At 43.8% G+C, this 17,036-nt stretch overlaps 1 protein-coding gene across 5 annotated transcripts in view; it reads right to left on the bottom strand.

The window, feature by feature from the left end:
* Positions 1 to 1,133: 1,133 nt before the first annotated feature.
* nav1a (neuron navigator 1a) overlaps positions 1,134 to 17,036 on the bottom strand; it is a 145,175-nt gene continuing 129,272 nt past the window's right edge. For all 5 annotated transcript variants that reach the window (XM_080763953.1, XM_080763952.1, XM_080763954.1 and 2 more), the window contains exons 22-34: positions 15,819 to 16,012; positions 14,856 to 15,027; positions 14,140 to 14,338; positions 13,469 to 13,557; positions 12,577 to 12,675; positions 11,940 to 12,114; positions 11,198 to 11,469; positions 10,473 to 10,627; positions 10,174 to 10,245; positions 9,617 to 9,828; positions 8,677 to 8,795; positions 5,629 to 5,817; positions 1,134 to 5,267 (exon numbers count right to left, since the gene is read on the bottom strand). In XM_080763953.1, the coding sequence (XP_080620079.1) occupies positions 5,172 to 5,267; positions 5,629 to 5,817; positions 8,677 to 8,795; positions 9,617 to 9,828; positions 10,174 to 10,245; positions 10,473 to 10,627; positions 11,198 to 11,469; positions 11,940 to 12,114; positions 12,577 to 12,675; positions 13,469 to 13,557; positions 14,140 to 14,338; positions 14,856 to 15,027; positions 15,819 to 16,012 (2,043 nt within the window). In that variant the 3' untranslated portion in view covers positions 1,134 to 5,171. The remainder of the gene's footprint in view (positions 5,268 to 5,628; positions 5,818 to 8,676; positions 8,796 to 9,616; positions 9,829 to 10,173; positions 10,246 to 10,472; positions 10,628 to 11,197; positions 11,470 to 11,939; positions 12,115 to 12,576; positions 12,676 to 13,468; positions 13,558 to 14,139; positions 14,339 to 14,855; positions 15,028 to 15,818; positions 16,013 to 17,036) is intronic.

The following is a 17,036-nucleotide window of genomic DNA, read 5'->3' as shown; positions in this document are numbered from 1 at the left end:
CACGATTTGGCATAATTATTGTCACGTGCAAGCAACACGCAGACGCACACAAAAAACAGCAGCAAAACATTGGCTATACTTAACTTAACACATCATACTATGGAGCCAGAACAGTCTCAAAAGTCTCACAGTAAAAATTACAGATTTGTAACTCACAATCATACAATACAGCGAGGTGTGCTCATGATCACGGCAGCAGAGGTTGTCCATGGCTGGCTGCACGCGCAGTCGCGCACCTGCAGCCCATCAAGTATAGGCCTGATCTATGCATCGTCCCTCGATGGTGTCGCCCACGCAGACCTCTGAGTCTACACTCACAACACTCACATCCGCGATGCGATGTGAGCTTGTATATCAGCTGTGCTGTTCTCTGTGCGCAATACTGTTGCGCTTTGAAGTATAAATGTCTCCTATAGGCATCTCACTTGCAAACACACAAAAGAGATTGAATGGACTGAAACCAGCGCTCCCCAAAACAACAGGTTTGTCGATCTGTTGGGAATTGAATTGATTACATGAAACAGTCACCCGTGCGCCCAGTACAGTCCCAATGTTTGTAAACAAAGAATTGGTCTATAGCCACAGCAAGCAAAGACCGCGATCCAAAAAGAATAATCACTTAAGCTTTGGCGCCCTTCAGCGGCGAAGATAGGTAAAACAACATCAACGAAGCACACTGGGGTTTATATTAAATGGGAAACTACCATTTCGACTTCTAAGGTGGACAGTAACTGAATAAATGTACTTGAGTAGGCTACTGTACTGTACATATTATGAGGATCTGTACTTTAGATTTTGTTGATATTCATTACTCTTACTCAAACTCGAGTACATTTCCATTAGCCTACTGTACATCTGCTGCTGACAAAACTGAACGATTAATTGGCTGAGAGGACTGTCATTTTTCAGGATTTGTGAAATTTTCAAAACTGTAGTGAAGAAAATTAATTCATTAAGAAAAATAATGAATGAATGGCAATTCCTTTACAGAACAACTCACTGAAATCAACATCTAATCAGTTAGGGTCCGGGATATTATTATTTATACAAGTTATATTCACTGTAACACACACACACACAGTGACACACAAACACGCGCACACACAGACACACACACAAAAGCTCAAGACACATTGACACGTTAAGAATGGCATGACTTTATTGAGTGTCTATAGAGCAATGTTAGACATATGGGATTCGCCGTGGTTTTTATAGACATGCCATGAATCCACTATTAGCCCCCTTCTCTCCATCAAGCCTCTATATTGCTCCTTCACACAGCGGAGGAATACAAAATGACCGCCAGGATCCTCCTGCATTCACTGCATTAACAAGGGCCTTCTCTTGAGTCTTTATACACACACACACCTCCATAGTTTAAGTGATTGCTGTCGCAGAGATGCGTTCGTTGACTATTTACAATGTTTACAATAGCCATGTCCTGTACAAAAAACAAAACAAGAAGGATAACTATACAAAGAATTACATAAGAAAGAAAAAAAAGAAATATCCGCTTAAAAACAAACAAAACATGGACATAAGATAGTTATTAAAATCCCCTTCCCACCTCCCTATGGATAAGGTAGCTCTGGTCCATAGCTCTAATGCGAATGCAACGCATTAGAGCTATGGACCAGAGCTATGGATAAGGTAAGTACGGTAGGTCCAACGATCCGGATCGAGGCAAGGTTTTCTGGGGGGAGGACACACCAGGGCAGGGATATACATGCATCCACATGATCACTTCTCCGATGGGCGAGGACTCAGGACGCACTGTGTCATTACACCAACTTTCACTCTCAGGCGACTCGACGGACAAATACATCACGTCGTGCACACGCTTGATATTCAGGACAATGTGTAAGGTGTTGTTTGGTGTCAACTATAGTAAGAAGCCCATTCATTGTTCTGTTCTTTTACACAGTCTATCCTAGCACAGAGGTGCACACAGATAACACACACACGCACACTCTTTACTATCAGTTCTATCGTTATAACTACCAGCCAAAAGGTCCAAATGTTTCATCCTCTCTGTCTACCCAGCGTGCTGCTTTTCTTTGATCTGATGGGGGTGTTAAAGTGACATCGTTAAAGTGACATCATAATAGGTCAGGGTTCTCCAGGGTACAGTACACATAGATATTTTATCAAATAGATGCCTCATTGGCCGCTGCAGTTCGTTGGAGCCATGTGTCTAGAGCATTAGGCGGAAGTCAAGCGGAAGTCCTGAGTGGAATAGTAAGAGGGTGGCGACACGCTTTGATTTCGTTGCAAAGCGGGTGCCTATGGGCTATAGTTCCAAACATTGGAACTATCCCATTGAGATAGAATGAGCACTTCCGCATTCCATTGTTACAATGGGAGTCAACGCTAGTGTCGCCACTCTCTTACTATTCCACTCGGGCTGTGTCGCTGCCACTCAAGTGACTACTGGCCAATCACAGCGTGTCTTTTCCGGGACTTATCAATTCAACCCAAGGGAGTTTTATTGGCATGAGGAAACAGAGCGTTTACATTGTCTCTGATTGGCCTACCGAACGTCCCCTTGTGTGATGCACGCGTAAGCTTGGCATGCTTCTGCTATGCTTCGCAAGGAACCTCAGGAAAGCCCCAGAGTCTATGATAGTATGATCTCTCTCCCTCCATAACCTATAGGCCTTTGTGTGGTAGTTTTGTACAGCAGCTTAAGGGCCAGGCAGACAGCTTAAATCAGGCCAACATTGTGTTTTAGGCACAGATAATAATAATCTGAGGCAACGTGTCTAGTTTTTTACGCCAGCAGCACCCTGTGTGTTTTGGAAGGTACAGACTAGGCATCGGAACACAACATGGCAGTCTAAGGTCAAATGGCACAGAGATAAGAAATTAAGAGCACACCACATTTGTTTACAGTAGTACCCCCACCGCCCCCCTCCCTCCTACCCTCGTCTACGCCAGTGGTTCTCAACCTTTTCAGGCCATGACCCCCTGAAAATAATTTTAAATGGGGGACCCCCACCCTGATAAGCACTTGGAATGTAGGAGTTGAGGCATTCAATTTCGTTTGATAATAGCAGATCTACAAGGTTGTAGATCGGCTATTGTCATGGTTTGTATGTTTGCCGCTTTCTTTTATTTGACCAATGTTAGAGCAGCTTTAATAGTAGAGTTTTGTTGATCTTTTGGGTTTAGGTCCCACAAGTTGAGAACCACTGATCTACAGACAGCTGTCATTTCTGTCAACTGTCATGAAGAGAGCTGGCGAGGGAAGGAAAAGGCAAGAGGAGACTTATAATGCAGAAGCAACCGTACCATAACCTTACAAATGAATTAACAGTTATCGATGATCTTATACATCCGATAATATATATAAATTAGGCTCAGCTCTCTGCAACTGACACTCGTGTCTGTTGCGCTTGTGAGATGTCAGAAAATATGGCATATACTGTATGGGACAATGAAATCAAATCAAATTATATAAGTCAATAATGTTGTTTTTAGATATAAATAACCCAAAAAACGTGGAGTAGGACGATTCTTATTGTTGTACAGGTTCTGCAATGGCGGATGGCAGTTTCTTCATTGGTGGTCTGCTCTAGCACTCGTGGGGTGATGAACGGGAGATATTAGTAGGAACAGTGATGACTGAAATCTAGAGCTTCTAAGACAGCGCCGCTGTCGATAAATCATTTTGGCTGACGGTCAGACTCAATGGCATGTTAGCTAGTAGATGTAGATGATTATCAGTGAGGACAATTCAGTATAAAATCCTACAAAAAAAACAGATTTCAAAGCTGTATCCTCTCCTAACGATCACAAGAGGATGTATTGTGTGTATTTCAAAAAACTGTTATTCTGTTAACTGTTAAGTACAGAATGTTACACGAGCATAGCCAGAAAGTGTAGGCCGTGTTGGCAGACAGGTTAAATAAGCCACTTTTCCCCCTACCTCTGGGGTTTTATAGTAGCCTATGTTGAGATGAGACAATGTCTGCTAACATCAGTCAGTTAGCTCACACCACCTGCTGATGCATATACCGAGGGAATGTCTGGTACCGACGACATTCCAGTAGGCAGCTTGACAGCCTCCTCATTCACATCTGTGGTTATTGATATCAATACACAGCCAAACTAAACCGCCGACCATCGGATCCAATGATAATGTCATTCTATAATAGACTGATCCTAAAACTGTTTCAGTGTTCACCCATGCACGTCACTTTTATGCACTTCTTTTACCCACCAATTCACAGTTCTGACCATCCGATGCATCTGATGAATATCAGTGAATGGTATGATGTCTTAATAAAACAGACAACACAAGAACGCTACCCGATGCGATTTACTTTGTATATTAAGTGTGTGGCATTCTACCGAGCACCTTCAATAAGTGAGAGGCACACACTTTGAGAGTGCTGCAGAGGCCGATGGTAGTAAACACTGCCACCTAGAGAACTTAGTTGTAAAGACACGGTCAAGCCAATCAGGCCAAAATGTGCTCTTCCAGACACTGACACAGCCAATAAAAAAAACCAATTAGGATAGGTAGAAAATAAAGTGCATTTTTTGGCTAATGCCTAGTGACGGTCCGAATTTTGGGGGAAATCAGATGTTGTCACAATTTACTGTTGGAGCTTTATCTCTTTGCCGAATGAAGCCTGTGCCTCCTCGGCACAAATTCAGTCCGCACTAGTCGTCTTAGTGGCTACAAATGGAAATAAGATGGAGGTCTTGATCAATAAGGTTATAATGTAAAAATGTTGCATCACACTCTTCTGGTTACCATGCACTTGCAGATTCAGCAACTCCAAAACCCCCTCCTCGACAACAAATCCGAGGAACAGAGAAAAGACAAATCGATACCTTTCCCCGACATGTTCGCCCACACGTTTTTATGGGTTCCCCCCCAATATTATAATAATAGTCAGGCAGACTTTATCCTTTGTCCATAAAATCACACATTCTGTAGGTCCTTTATCTTCATAAGTTAAGTCTCTAAAACTGCCTACTGAGCACACAGATGACTTTTCAGTCTGTTAAGTTCTCTCGTGTGAACGCCATGTTCCACCACCACACGCAGTCAGCCATTTTGTTAGGCTCAACCGTGTTTCCAGTGGCTTGGCTGACGGTCGCCGTCCTCCGTAGTACTATTTCAGGCAGCATTGTGTCCATTGTGTAGCAGGTTGCTGTGCTCAGAGGGTCGCCTGCAGACTGGGGTCCAACATTCCCTCCCGCTCCGGAGACTCGATGTAGTTGGCAGACTCCTGGAGCTTCAGTAACATGGCCATCTGCGCAGCAGGGGGATAGAGAGAGGCGGAATGTGTCAAGCATAGAGTTATAAAACAAGAATCACACCCGTGTGAAGTGAGGGGCACTCTTGTCATCCCTTAGACAAGGGACTACCCCTTCTCTTTTTTTTCTCCTTTTTGTGATGATTAGATTCTTGTTGTTATTTTTCAGGTCATGATTATGAATTGAATACGCAGGGCCTGAATGGAAACAGGGACCGCAAGGACTTTTTTCGGTGCTATCCTTTTAGACTAAGTGTTTGACTGTACTCTGTGCTGTTCACATTTCTGCCTAAAGTATTCAATCAATCAATCAATCAAACTGTCCATTTTCCACACACTTAAATTCCCACCGACTCACCAGAGGGTCTGACTCCAGCGTGGCGGGCGGAGGGGTGACTTTGGGGGTTTTCCTCTCCTCACCGGGCGGTCCAGTGCTGGGCGGAGGTAGGTGGAAGAGTCTGGACTGGTCCTGCTGGGCGTTGGGCCAGGGGAGGGTCCCCCTCACCCACTCCACGGGGTCCTCCCATACGGCCTTCTGACCGTGCACCTGGTAGAGAAGACGCTATGGAATTATAATAGGGAATTCACAGAGCTGTTTGTAAATGTACTACAGTAACTATGATGGATCCTACTATATTGGAGTGTAACAGTTTGTTCTAAGTGAAGTACAATTTACAATTTAGGCATTTAGCAGACGCTCTTAATCCAGAGCGATTTACATTAAGCAAGAACAAAAAGCATGGGGAATACATCACATAAAAACATTTATCATGAAACATGCGTAAGCTAAGAAAGTAACAGTGGAATATCTATAATGAAACTATACATATAAGCTATACATCTATACTACTATGATATACATTATGTACTATGACGTGCTATGACTACATACAATGCACTTATGCTGTTTACATAACATGCTATAAGTCTGAAGTAAGACGTGTGATTCTTGAAAGGGAGTCTATAGCCTTGTTTAGTGCCGATCACAGGTGTATCTCATGACGATGAATCCCAGCTGTGTTTGTACATCACCAGTGTGCTCCCGTGTAGATCACTTGCATTGTCCATTTAACATTCACCATAAAAGGCAACCGGAAATAACCAACGTGGGAAGGAAAAAAACAGATCTGCAAGCTTACAAACCCGCCTTGACAACTTGTACAGCTGTTCTGTCCAGAAGCGAGCTGAACGTTAATAAATTTGCTCTCATGTGTGATGTGAATAAGAACGTTCACCCCACCACCACACCATATAGTGGGCTAATAAAATGAGGGAAGGATATATAGCCCAAGCCTACTGAACAATGCTCACCTTTGCTCAGGTAAAATGATGACATGGGATCCAGGGCAAACTAGAGCGCCGCTATCCGAGCTAGCTATCCTGCTAGATTGCGTCCGTACCGCATCCTCCTCAGATGGTAAGACTGAGGCCTCTTTTAGACGGCGACCATCTCCATATAACACGTCAAAGTCCCGTTGCGTTCTCATTTTTTTGGACCATTTACACGAGAACGCACACTTGAATGAACATGCTACAAAGTGCATGCATATATATGCCAGGTCGATAGGTGGCGATAACGGGCTGCCAAATAGACCAGTCACCCACGTACAAGAAGAAGAACCCCTTCACACAAGCCTGCGCAACACGGCTCTGTCTTTTTGGCAAATCTAGAACTTCCTGTTTGAGATCTAGCAAATTTAAGACATTCGGTTGCTTTCAAAATAAAAGTGTTGTTAATTAAAGAATTATTACATTACATTATTAGTATTATTATTACATTACAGTTATTGTAAAGACACACATTATATTTATATGTAAAATAAGTAATTAAATAACACAGAAACATAATGTGTGTCTTATAGCATCATTTAAATGCTTAATTTCTAGTTTTAATGTGCAAATAATTTATTTTAAATACTCTAGAGGGTACTCTTATTTTGAAGAGATCGTCTTAAATTTGCTGGCTTAGATTTTCCAAAAAAACAGTGCCGCGCAACACTGCTCCTGTCAGAGCATGCAGGCAAAGCGCACCACGGGATGGTTATATAGGCTACATAAAAGCTGCTGCCGAGGCTGCCGCCTATCACAAGGATTTTTATTTACATCATGGTTTTACATTCACCATCATGCATGTAATAAACATATGCGCTGTGAGCCAACGTGAGCCATGGTGTCATAAGTTTTGCGGATTCACCGTTTTGCCTGTTTACACGGAGAAGGGATAAAACGGCATTCTCAAAGATTTCCACTCTGGAAAGTGGTTTCACTTTGTTGCGTTTTCACCTCCTGAGAACACGGTTCTCGTCTAAATGACAGCAGCAAACGATACTTTATTTTGACGTTCTATATGAACACCATCCTCGTGTAAATAGCACCTTATTAGGCTATTGCGTGGCGTTCATGTGATCAATATTATACATTAATAACTCATCATTGGAGGTGCGTCTGTCGCCTAAAGCAACATAAGGCACGACAGTCTAAATACACAGACTTGTGGTCACACTTGCAGTAATCACACTGATAATAACCTAATAATTCAGCTCTAAATGCGTCAACAGAAAGAAAAAAGGTTTGAATTTGCATATGCATCCAAACACAGATCGTTTGATGACAAATGTTGGGCACATACAGTAAATATTTTTACGTGAGTACCGGTACGCCAGAATCCACAGACAAAAATAGATTACATAATCTGTGCGTATACCCAAGTTTAGTGAACGCCCATGCTGCGGCACCTCTGGTAAACTCCATTGTCAGTTAGAACTACTAATTCAGTTTTTAACTCAACCACAGAAGTATGGCTCCAAAACGAATGCTGCGGTTTCCTAGCACAAGGTATGGTGTATGTACAGTATCAATTTTAAAATACCCAAGTTAATACATTTCCAGTGCCTGCGTCATGTTGACGCTTGACGACAATTTTTTAAAGTGGAATGGATATTGTTAAAACAATATACCAGTGAAACATAATACCTTTTGTCTCTCAAAGGTTACACAGTATGACTTTAAGGAAACATAATGGCACTAAGAAAATTGTGCCTGACTATACCCTGAGTATAGGTTAATGCCCTCAGGCAGGAGGTACGAGGTACATGCGTGCAAATATAATAGGTACAAGCATTCCTTTGTCCCTCTGTCAATCACACTCCTTAACCGAGTCCGTGCAGAGGGCAGACAGGGTAGGGGTAGAAGGCTTTGAGGTGGTGCGAAGGTGCTGCTCTTTTTTTGCACTAGGTATGTGGGCTTCTGTGTACGAGTCTTGTATTGTAATGCATTGTATTGTATTGTATTTATGTATGCTGTAGTGCAGGTCTTTGTGTCCAAGACAAATTTCTCCCCCAGGGAGACAAAATAAAGTAACCTTGAACATGTGCGTTTGTGTACAGTATGTGCAGTTAGTAAGCACCTTGATTCCATCTTTGGCTCCCTCTTGCAGGTAAGGTATGATGGAGTGGTTCCACAGGTCGATGAACCACGGCCTGAACTCCGCCACTGTGACTGGGCATGACAGGAAGAAGCAGGGACCTGGGGAAGGTAACAACATCCTGTCAGCTCAGATGATGGTTCTAAAGGTAAGTAGTCTTACAATAATATCCACTGGTTCACTTCAAAGAATACAGCCATTTCAAAGGTTTCTTCAACAGTCTCATCATCATTTTTCGACTGTGGTCGAGATCATGGATTTCACAATACCAGACTTCCCGGTCCTTCATTGCCATCCTCAACAGTCTCCTAGTGCTTTGACCAAACTAGGGGTGCAACAGGTAATTGAACTAATCGATGTATTCGAGTAGCATAAAGTGGACCCTGAATAAATTATTTGTCTTTTAGTTCTACTGGATCTCTTCTTTATGCATTCCATCTCTTCCCTAACATTTTAGCCTTGTTGACGAAATTGTCAATATATGTACCGGTAGTCTCAGTTTTAGTCATCATAGCTTAGTTTTTATTCATTTTTCGTTTCCGTCAGTGAAAAAAGGTAGTGGATGGACATTTTTCGACACATTTATTTTGTCTACGAAATCAACACTGCCTGTAACAGGTCCTGTTAGACACAAGTAGGCCTACTGTTTATATTTGTGCATGAGGACACAGGATGCGCTCTAATAATTGTGGATCTCAGACTTCAACAGGCTCTCTCCTCCTCGTCCTCCCTCTCACCTATGAGGAAGTCAGAAGTGCTGTGTTTCTCCAGGAAGGTGTGGAGGTGGTACCAGTGGAACTAACCTATGAGGAAGTCGGGTTTCACCAGGAAGGTGTGGAGGTGGCACCAGAGGAACTAACCTACTGTATGAGGAAGTCAGGTTTCACCAGGAAGGTGTGGAGGTGGCACCAGAGGAACTAACCTATGAGGAAGTCAGAAGTGCTGTGTTTCTCCAGGAAGGTGTGGAGGTGGTACCAGAGCTGAGGCACCCAGTCCAGCACACCCAGCAGGGCCTGCCGCCCGGCCGGGTCCATCACCTCTGGCTCCTTCTGCTGGGCCTCGGCCGCCTTGCGGTGCAGGTAGCGCACCAGGAAGCCGTTGGCGGGCTCCACGTTGTTGGAGAACGTCACCATCCTGAGGTGTCGCACGCACACACACGTTTGTATTACTATACTTGTGAGGACCGTCAACATTTCAAGACAGTGGTTTTATGAATGCTCAACTAACGTGTAAATCAGGCATAGCTCTTTCTCCAATGCCCCCCAAACTTCTAAATGTCTAATCCTAAACCTAATACCCAAACTGAAACATTTTCTAGTTATAAACGCATCTGCCCAGGCAGATACCACATGTGATTTAAAATGTAGAAGGTACCGAGAAGGTACTGTATGTAGTTAGGGTTATTTAAAGAAGGTACTGTATGTATTTAGAGAAGGTACTGTATGTAGTTAGGGTTATTTGACTCTAGATTTACAATACCTGAAGCTAAGGTGCAGTCCGTGGTTGGATGACATCTTCACAGGCTGATTGGTCGTTCCAATGATGTAAGGACTGAAAAGAAAAGAAAAAACAGCAAAGTTAAAGGATGTTTAATTATCATGGATGAAATCTGACCTTGATCCATTGTTACATTTTACAAATCGTAAAAATTTATAATTATCCTATCACACAAAGATTTATCATTATTATTTTATCTTACACTATTACATTTATTATTATTGCTACTACCGGTACTTGTATTTGCCTGTATCTCCTCTCTCTTTCTCTGCTGAACTCACCATTTGTGATACTTGCAGGTGAGCGCTCCATTGACCAGCTCACTGATGGACGCAGCGTCACTGATGTCATCTAGGATAACAACCAATGGCAGCTCTCCTCCACTGATCTCCCGGTCAATCTGATTGGCCATGTTGGACAGAAACAACTGCAGCTCCTGTTGGAGCAGAAGGTCAGAGGAGGTCAATAAACTGTTGTCTTTACACGTCGTGTACTGTTTATATTTGTGCATGGAGGACACAAGACGCGCTCTAATAATAATGGTTACAGTGTAACTTATATGACTAAAGATTTGGGCACGGTTTCAGAATCAGCCCCATCTGACCCTCATTCACACAAAATTAAAGATACATATATAAAAAACAAATCTAAAATGAGGTCTGGCAGAATGCATAAATGCTGCAGTCACACTGACAGATTAAAAGTAGTAGTAGTAAAAGTAGAGCAGCATATCTGTCACAGGGTTGCAGTTTAATTGTCGGATGTAGCTTTGCATCTTCATGTGCCTGGCTTCCATCGTAAATTAATGGTATATACTGTAGCTTTGCATCTGACAATGTACACTTAACACAGTATGAGAAATCTGGTGCCAATTGGTACAGCAGTTTGTGAGACTAGCCTGGCCTAGCCAGTGTGATTTCTGGTCTAGAGGGGCGGGTGCCGGTCTTACTTCTTGATACTTTTGCTTAAGTAAAAAAACGTGAGTACTATTTCCACCCCTCGTTACCTTGTGTGACTGCCGGTGCATGTTGAAGGTGACGGCGGCGCTGTGCCCCCCCGGCGGGGAGGCGGGGGAGGAGGGGGACTGCGGCTCGGCCTCGCGGCTGCGCTGCAGGAGGTAGTGGGCCAGCCGCCCGGCCAGGTAGGTCTTCCCCGTCCCGCTGGGGCCAGACATCACCACGCGCCGGTGCTTCAGCAGCAGGCTGATGTAGTGCTGCAGCATGGGCTTGGGCACCATGGTCTCGAACACCAGCGAGTCCACACACTTCTCCTTGAGGCCTGAGGGAGGGCGTGGAGAATGCGTTTACTTGTCTCATTATGACAGCAAAACAATACGTGTATTTGTTGTATACAACAATCGCACAATCACACATATGCTAGGGGGGGGGGAAGTTTTTAACAGTCTTTTATTCATAAATTCAGATACTGTATATAAACGTTGTATATAATGTTTGTATATTGTTTGTAAGCAGTCAGCTCTGCAAAACTGCAAAAGAGAGAGAGAGAGAGAGAGAGAGAGAGAGAGAAGACAGACAGACAGATAACAGATAAGGCAGAGAGAGAGAGAGAGAGAGAGAGAGAGAGAGAGAGAAAGAGAGAAGGAAGACTATTTTGATTCATTTAATTGCTATCAGGTGGAAACGAATACCAAAACATTTTTTCCTGATGAGTCACACAGTCGACGCGGATGGATTCTAGAGCCATTCAGCACAGTGCTTCTCCTCTGGCTGGACCACAGTCACACTGACCTTTCAAGGTGACGAGGATGCGAGCTGGGCCGCTGCCCAGACAGCGGGACGGTGAGGCCTGGGGCTTCTCTCCACCCAGCACCCTGCGCCCACCTCCCTGGGACAGCTGGTAGCTGTGCAGCGAGTCACAGGACAGACCCAGGCTGGCCGTCGGGTCCACTTGGGTCAAGTATTCCTGGGACGGGGGAAAACAACAAAGGATCATTATCACGTTCATTCGTCAAAAAACTCAAAGCGGTCTGATGATAACCCGTTAAGATGTGAAGCCGATTCTACGAATGCCTTCGTAATCCTATCCTATTAATCCTGTTTCTGAAAAAATACTTTTTTATATCGTCGTCGCGTGCATGTCATGTATGTCCAAAACCGTTCCTTTTTAACATTACTTTAAGAACAATTTAAGTGCAAAGGCATAGATCGGCTATTTTCACTCATTTTGTGCGACACTGTTGAAGTAGGGCTTCAATTTACGGGCAACAATAGAAATGAAATGAAAACTTGAAGATACAAGGTTTCTGTTTGACAGTGACGACTGATGATATATACTTTACTATGCTTTTGCCGAGTAGGAAGGTTTAACAACGTGTAGGCATTCCAGGTCTAAAGAGAAATAACTTCTTATTGAATGTCGACTTACTTTGAACGTCTTGGCTATGAGTGAGTCCAGACTGGCCCAGTCCATCCTGCCAGTGACCTGCACCGTACCCAGATAGAACTCCTGCTGCTGCTTAGTCTCCTACACGCACACACGCACACGCACACGCGCACACACACACACACACACACACACACACACACACACACACACACACACACACACACACACACACACACACACACACAACACGGTGAGTAATGGTTGTCGTCACCATGCAGCTGTGTTGCCGTGGCGATGCCCTCGTCACCATGCAGTGTTCGGCAAATCGACCTTTCAAAGACCGATGATTTCACAGCGTCATAAAGAACGGGATAACGTTTGTGTCGTACACTGCAATATTTTTGGTGTTAAATGAACCGCTTTTTATTTTTCCCAGTGAGTTCCCAGATCACTTCAACACAACAGTAAAATCATGTGTTGCAGTCAGTGTCAGTTTTCGGACGGGGGGGGGGCTACCAGGTTTAACAATGAAACTAACTGTCAGGGCTTTGCTTGTTCCAAATACAGGTGCATATTTCATCCTCCACTCTCTACCCAACTGCCCTCCCTATCGCTTGTCATGTGTAGGGGGCTTTAGGCATTATGTCATGTGTAGGGGGCTTTAGGCATTATGTCATGTGTAGGGGGCTTTAGGCATTATGTCATGTGTAGGGGGCTTTAGGCATTATGTCATGTGTAGGGGGCTTTAGGCATTATGTCATGTGTAGGGGGCTTTAGGCATTATGTCATGTGTAGGGGGCTTTAGGCATTATGTCATGTGTAGGGGGCTTTAGGCATTATGTCATGTGTAGGGGTTTTTAGGCATTATGGTGCGGTCACATAATCATCATTAGATGTCATTAGATGCATTAGACCTTCCAGACAGACGTACCTCGGTCTGATCTCCGATGTGCACCAGCACCTTCACACACGTGTCGTCCCGCTGAGAGGACATGCTCAGGGTGTCCGCTGGAAACACGTCTGATGAAAGAGAAGAGGGTGGGATGAGCAAAGAGAAGGAGACGGTTGACATCTTCATAACACATGAGGACGCATACGTGTTTAACGGAGTAGTTCAACCAAAAAATTACTTATTTCCCCTCAATTGTAGATGTAATTGTAACGTAAATGTAACTTTTATTCACAGGTTTCCAGTGTTCAACGACAAAATAATCGGGAATAATTTGTGTGACAAATTAATCGTCAAGTAAAATGTCAGAATCGCGACAGCCCTAGTTCAGTTAGACAGTTTTGTCACAGACATACAAAATGATAATAATAATCACCAGAAACACATACAAGGCTATCCCTGAATGACCATAACAAGTCCGTAACTCTGAGAGTGTACATGTGTTCACTCTCAGAGTTAAGGGTGTCCTTGCAAATAAAACATTTGAGACCTATAACTAGTACTAGTGGCGACTGGCGTAGGTATCATACATATTCTGAAGAAAACCCAGAATGGTCAAAATAAGAACATCATAATGGTGTGTATAACAGCCTCTCATCATGTCGATGATGGCCCCTGCCCCCTGCCCTCGTTGCTAAAGCGTGGTCTCTTACCTGGGTCTTTACAGTCGTTCATGCTGAGGCTGAAGGACTTGAGGGACATGCTGATGGGCGAGGGTCCCAGCAGAGAGGCCAGACCCGAGGGCTGAGAGGTGGACGTCGTGGGACCCCCGGAGCCCGCCGCAGCAACGCTGGGGTCGCTGCTGCCCGTTTTCAAATGGTCGTTCTCGGCTTTCAGGTTTTCAACTGTTGACTGCAGGCCACAAGAGGGCGATATTTCACAGTTACACTCAACTTTCAATAAATGGAATGTACTCTCATTTGCACATACTGTGTGTACACTATCATTAAATGTGTTGTAATTGGACCCTCACAAATGTTATGCTCTCAAGAGTCAAATTATTGTTAAACACATGTATTACTTAATTTAAAAGAAGTCTACACAATTAAGAATAATTGTTATTTTGATCAAGATTTCCGTGTTGTCTCTCCAATGGTACCACATCAATACAGAATGAAATTGTGGACAAAATCTTATCCAACGACAACAAAATATTCGACGTTTCGGGTCTGAGTGGCTAAATCTCATAGCATCTTGGTCTGTGGCTCAGGTGCCACACACACACACACACACACACACACACAGTCACACACACACACACACACACACACACACAGTCACACAGTCACACAGTCACACACACACACACACACACACACACACACACACACACACACACACACACACACACACACACACACACACACACCTGCATGTTGTTCATGGCGTCGCGGAGCTGCTCCAGCTGATGGGCGGAGTTCAGAGCCTCCAGGCGGATGTCCGTCAACTTCCTCTCTTTCTCCCAGAGCTCAGAGCGTAGCTCCGTCACCATGTGCTCCTCATCGTTCTCCTCCTCCACCTCCTCCGTGCTCTCCATGATCCTGCATCAGGACACCACCATAGTTTGAGAACCACTGACATAGAAACCTTTTTTTCAGGAAACTGACAGTATTTATAAGAATATATATATATATAGAATCTGGTCTCATGTCTAAATGGGTTAGTTTTGGTCCTGGTGGACACCACAACAACACCACAGCTATTAGTTTTATCCTGGACACCACAATGAGACCATAGCTATTAGTTGTTTTGCAGCAACGTTTGTGGGCAGCAACGATAATTTGTATCTCCAGTCCATATTTGAAATAAAAGGGTTTTTTTGTTGGGCAGTGGGGTAAATTAATTTACCCCACTGCCCAACAGTAGAGTCTACTTCATCCTATAAGAGTGTTGCGCAGAGGTAGCAAAAAATAGCCCATTTTCAAGCTTTAGTGTGTTTTATTATGTAATGTGTGTTGAGTATTGGCTTATCTTTTTGAGTTTTCAAACTATGTTTTTTGTGACTGCAATTGTTTTTGACATGGACTGCAGGGAAAACTAAGTGGTTGCTATCTATGGCACCAGCTAATGGGGATCTATAATCAAATCAAATCTTATCATGTGGCTGCTCAACTGACAGCAAACAACAGATAGACTAACACGCTTTGGGTAGACTAGAGATAACAGGTCCATGTTGGCTAAGGCTAATTCAACAGGTTGAATTAGATTAGCATGCATACTTGAAGGCTGAATACGTCCACTATATAATGAGCTAAGAGGCTACCAGGCTTCACCCTGCGAGACCTGAGAGAAACAGAGGAAGGTTTGGATTGGATTGCTTTGGGGCACTCACACAGAGGAGGTGGCAGAGGTGGAGTTCTTAAGGGACGGAGGCCGGCTCTCTCCGCCCTCCGCGAAATCGTGTTCGTGGAGGATCTTCGGGGAGTTGGGAGCCGAGGAGTCGGGCGTGGCGATCTCCTCGATGTCCGAGTATGTTTTAGGGCCGCCCTTCTTGATGCTGAAGGCCTTGTTGAAGGAGCTCCTCAGCTGCACAGGGAAGCACAGGGAGACAGACACAATGGAACCCACATTCACCAAGATGTTATGCTTAATAAAACAAAGACGGAAATAGCAGATCTACAAGCTCTACAATCAGTGTTGCCAGATTTTGCGAGAGAAACAAGCAACTGGACTATGAAAACAAGCCCAAAATAAGCAACTATACTATAGTTGCTTATTTTGGGCTTGTTTTCATAGTCCAGTTGCTCAGGGTACATGACATCATCAAACCCCGAAGTCATGTGGGAAGTGGGGAACGCCTACTGAGTGGCCAAAACTTTCTGTCACATACATCCAAACAGAAAGGTCCTATCTGATGGCATTAAACACCGTTAAACAATGTTAATGTTAAACAATGCCACTTTATGCATGTTTATACCCTCTACACAGCAGCGGCAATTTACATCGCATCATCTGCTTTTATATAGAAGGTGAGATGTACAAATATTTTCAGATGGGGGTGTCCGATTATGGACAATACATATTGATTTAGGCGGTCTTTGACATGAACATGTTTGAGAACCAATGGTTTAGGAAGCAAGCCCGAATAAGAAACTACACTTTGGAAACATGCCCCAAAAAACCCTGCAACAACCAATATTTACCAGCGATTTACAAGTCACATATATAATAAGTGGACAATGGACGTAGAGCTTGTAGATCAGCTATTTTCGGAGTTCGGCACCGGTGGTATAAGGTAATAAGAATGAATTGTTAATGACACACAATGATGCTTCTCATGGAATTCCCCGGCAAGCCTGTGCTGTATGTATAGGTCAATGTTGAGTCAATATGTGTGTCAGTGTGTCAGTAAGTAAAGTGATAGTTAGTACTCAGTCAGTCAGTCACTGGGTCACACACTGAGTGTGTACACTTACACAGGGAGAGGGGATGCCCGTCAATACTGACTGCACTACAATATGTTCATCATGTTGTATACACACAGAATAATTATCCATAGAATCTGGTCATCATTCATACATACATACATCCGTACTGTACATAAATCCAT

This window comes from Protomyctophum bolini (assembly GCF_963924005.1).
Source record: "Protomyctophum bolini genome assembly, chromosome: 5".
NCBI classification, from domain to species: Eukaryota; Metazoa; Chordata; class Actinopteri; order Myctophiformes; family Myctophidae; genus Protomyctophum; species Protomyctophum bolini.
Note: the sequence above shows the minus strand (reverse complement) of the source record. Positions and strands in the feature narration are given on the sequence as shown.